This window comes from Austrofundulus limnaeus, unplaced genomic scaffold, assembly GCF_001266775.1.
Source record: "Austrofundulus limnaeus strain Quisiro unplaced genomic scaffold, Austrofundulus_limnaeus-1.0 Scaffold2714, whole genome shotgun sequence".
Taxonomy (NCBI): domain Eukaryota; kingdom Metazoa; phylum Chordata; class Actinopteri; order Cyprinodontiformes; family Rivulidae; genus Austrofundulus; species Austrofundulus limnaeus.
In genome coordinates, this window is record NW_013955116.1 from 6,031 (window position 1) to 9,530 (window position 3,500).

The window sequence follows — 3,500 nt, forward strand, 5'->3', positions numbered from 1 at the left end:
GTCCTACTCTTCTCTGTCCAACTCCACGAGCCATTATTCTAATCTGGAGATGTGAAATTGCCTATAATTTTCCCTGATCTCCCCCCCCCCCCCAACTGCCTCTTCTTCTTCTTCCTCCCCAGGCCTGCGTGTTTGACAAGGCAGATGATCACCAAGAATGATGGAAAAGCGGGCACGAGGCYTGTATATATATGAAGAAGGTGATGTTAAAATAGCACAATGCTTGTCGTTGTGTTAGAGGGGGGTGCGGGGGGGAAAAATCCAACTTGGAGGGCTAAAAAACGCAGAGATCTGGCGCATGCTTTGTTCGTCTCGGGCGCAGCAGTGAGGGGCTCCGGGGCTCCTGGAGACAAGGCGAGGTAAGGATTGAATGCTGACTGAATGGCTGAGTGTTCTGGGGAGCAAAGCTGCACGAGTAGAAACGTTATTCTGCAGCATGTACTAAATTTAAAAAGTGAAACTTGTTAATGAAATAATTGTTTTTCTCACAAACAGCCGTGAGCTGCAAGAATCTCTGAGATGAAAAAAAAAAGAATATCTATAGAGTATCTATAGCTGCTAATATTAGAGAAAACATCTGAGAGAAATCGGATGCGTTTATTTGTTATTTTTCTAATCCCTGGTGTGACACCAGACAAATGGCTCTCAGGGTTTTGCCAAACAGCCCGAGCAGCAGGGTGATGAATGAGAAGCGTAAAAAGAAAGCCACTGGATTGTTGCTTTAATGCGCTTTTCCAGCTCCATTAATCATAGATCAGCTCTCCATGTAATCAGCTCGGACTGTTTGGGAAGACATAAACAGCTGATTCTTGATGATTAAACAGCACCAGGCTGAGTGGATCCGTGCGTAAAAGCAGGCGCAGGTCTGACGCAGGGATGGCACACTCGTTCATCATGGTATTCTGTCAGCGGTGGGTTTCGTTTGAAGTCAGTGTAGAGGGACAACATTGTTAAAACGCCTTGCTTAACTCAGACTTCTTTAGCTTCTACGCAGGACTTATTTTTGATTTAAAAATGTGGCTGTTGTCCTTTTATTTATCTCCTCTAAAATTTGGTTAAATCATTTAAACGGTGCGTAAAAGTTGTTCCGTGCGTAAAAAATTCAATTTGTGCATAGCATCTCAGATAATTTAATTTCACCTACACGAGATGAGGGTTCATGTTTTATGTTGGGGTTATTTCCCTTAAATTTAAATAAAGTGAAATATTCTAATTACATAATTAGATTTTTTATACTATAAATAAACTTTTTTCAAAACAAGTTGGGATTTTTGATGACACATTCGAAATTTTATCAAAAAGTTGATCTTTAGTGCTTCACAAGTCTCTACAGTAATAAATCACAAACATAACTATTAAATCATAAAAGCTTTTACAAGCACGCACAGTCTGGCACACTCATTAATCATAGGAGTCACCGTTTTTTTAGGATGAAATATAAAATATTAAATGTTTTTTAGAAGTATTTATGCAAAAACAGCACTATATTTATTTTTAAGACATGCACATGTGTACCAAGGTCAAATTTCTTCGAGTAAAGCTAAAATAAATCAACGCACACAGCATGTTTTTTTTTCCAAAATTCCTTTATACAGAACACACATATTTCATGCAGAAGGAGCTGCAAAAACAAAGCAAACCTCAAAAGGACAATTGCTGGTGCCTGCTTGAATTTCTGCACCAGAGAACACGAGCAAAGTCTCTTAAACACACATTTAGCTCCACGTGAGGAAAAAAACAAAAACAAAAACAAAAACAAAACAAAAAAAAAAAAACAGTTCAGCTCAACGTTTCGCTCCAAAGAGGCCGAGCAGCTGCGACATGTCCGCCCACTCACATCAGCTGAGGCCTGGGCATGGCGTCCTGGTGTGGGTGGTGGTGATGGTGGTGGTGGTGGTTCGGGTACCAGTGGCCAAAAGTGTTCATGTAATTGTTCGGGTGCATTGGCCCCCCTTTGGTCGCCATGGAGACCTCCCAGAGCTGGGGCAGAGCTGGGGAGCAGGGGGACGCGGAGCTGGTGCTGTGGAGGTGTTCTCCCTCCGAGGCGCTGCCGTGCTTCATGATCTTCTTATACTTGGAGCGTTTGTTCTGGAACCAGATTTTCACCTGGAAGGGAGAACAAAGGGAGATGAAAAATAAATAAATTGATCACTGTGGTGGGAAATACAACCAATAATCCCATCAGATCTGTTTTTTTTTTATTTAGGCCTCAGGAGGAAAACGAGACTTTTATTTATACATCAACTATTTATTTATTTAGACTTTTATTTATACATCAGCTGAGAATGAAGAAATAAAAAATCAGGTCGGAAGCAGTGCTGATGGTCAAATCAAACAGTGCAAAAAAATTAAAATAAAATAAAAACTACAAAACAAACAAAGAAACAACACTCTGGGTCCAAATGAGAGGTAAGTGCAGGAAAGACAACCAATGAGCCGAGTGGAGCTGTTAGAGGGGAGTCAGACTGAAGTGGTGCAGGAGGCTCGTGTGTTGGAGAGGATTCTGTTCAACTTTTTATCTGCGCTTCATCTGGATCGTCATTTTGGACAAAAAAAAAAAAAGTAAAACAACAAGCTCGTGGACACCTGCCGGAGAATGAGCGTCCGACATGTGCACCTGTCCATCCCAGGTATGGAACGCGCGCGTGCACGTGTAGCCACGTAATCATACACCTGCAAATCCTCCCAAATCCCCATAAAAAGGCATTTTAAATCTAAAGTAAGCAAGAAAGCAAAGAAATAAACAGTATTTCCCACATTATGTGACCTATTTTAGACTGCAAAACTTGAGAATTTTTGTTCATTTAATACTTATTTACATATTAGTTCAGCTTATTGTGCTTGTCTGTTCAGTCAGGTCTCTTTAAAGACCAAAACTGACTTAAAACAAACAGAAGCCACATTATAAGTTCAGTAAATAAACGATGCCTTAAAGGATTGAGCAACAAGTTTGACTTTCTCTCTGATGCGCAAAATCTCCGTGATCCCACAGTAAAAATATTTCCCTTTTAACATCCTGAGTCACTTTTTCCTTTCTTTCGGCTTCTTTCCCCACAAAGTTATTGTAGTGGGGGGAAAATGCACAATTAGCTACAACACACAGACTGACAGCCTGAAAACTGACGCAATGAAAAGTCTGCAGAGGAGAGTCTCAAAGTCCCACCTGAGTCTGTGTGAGGCCCAGCTTGGCCGCCAGGTCTGCGCGCTCCGGTAAGGCCAGATACTGGGTCTGCTGGAAGCGCTGGTGTAGAGCCTGTAGCTGCAGACTGGAGTAGATGGTCCGAGGCTTCCGGATCTTTTTGCCCTTTCCGTTCACCAGTCGGACGTCCCTGTCCTCAGACACCGAGGACTTGTCTCGATCTTACAGGAGAAACAAAAACATTTTCAGGTCAGGAAACAGAGTTTTGGGAACTAACTAACTAACTAACTAACTAACTAACTAACTAACTAACTAACTAACTAACTAACTAACTAACTAACTAACTAACTAACTAACTAAC

At 41.4% G+C, this 3,500-nt stretch overlaps 1 protein-coding gene across 1 annotated transcript in view; it reads right to left on the minus strand.

Moving 5' to 3' along the window:
* Positions 1 to 1,874: 1,874 nt before the first annotated feature.
* LOC106511357 (homeobox protein Dlx4b) overlaps positions 1,875 to 3,500 on the minus strand; it is a gene marked incomplete at its 3' end in the record, with an annotated part of 4,027 nt that continues 2,401 nt past the window's right edge. Inside the window, 2 exon segments of the mRNA XM_014000114.1 lie at positions 1,875 to 2,106; positions 3,164 to 3,360. Coding sequence (XP_013855568.1) covers positions 1,875 to 2,106; positions 3,164 to 3,360 — 429 coding nt within the window.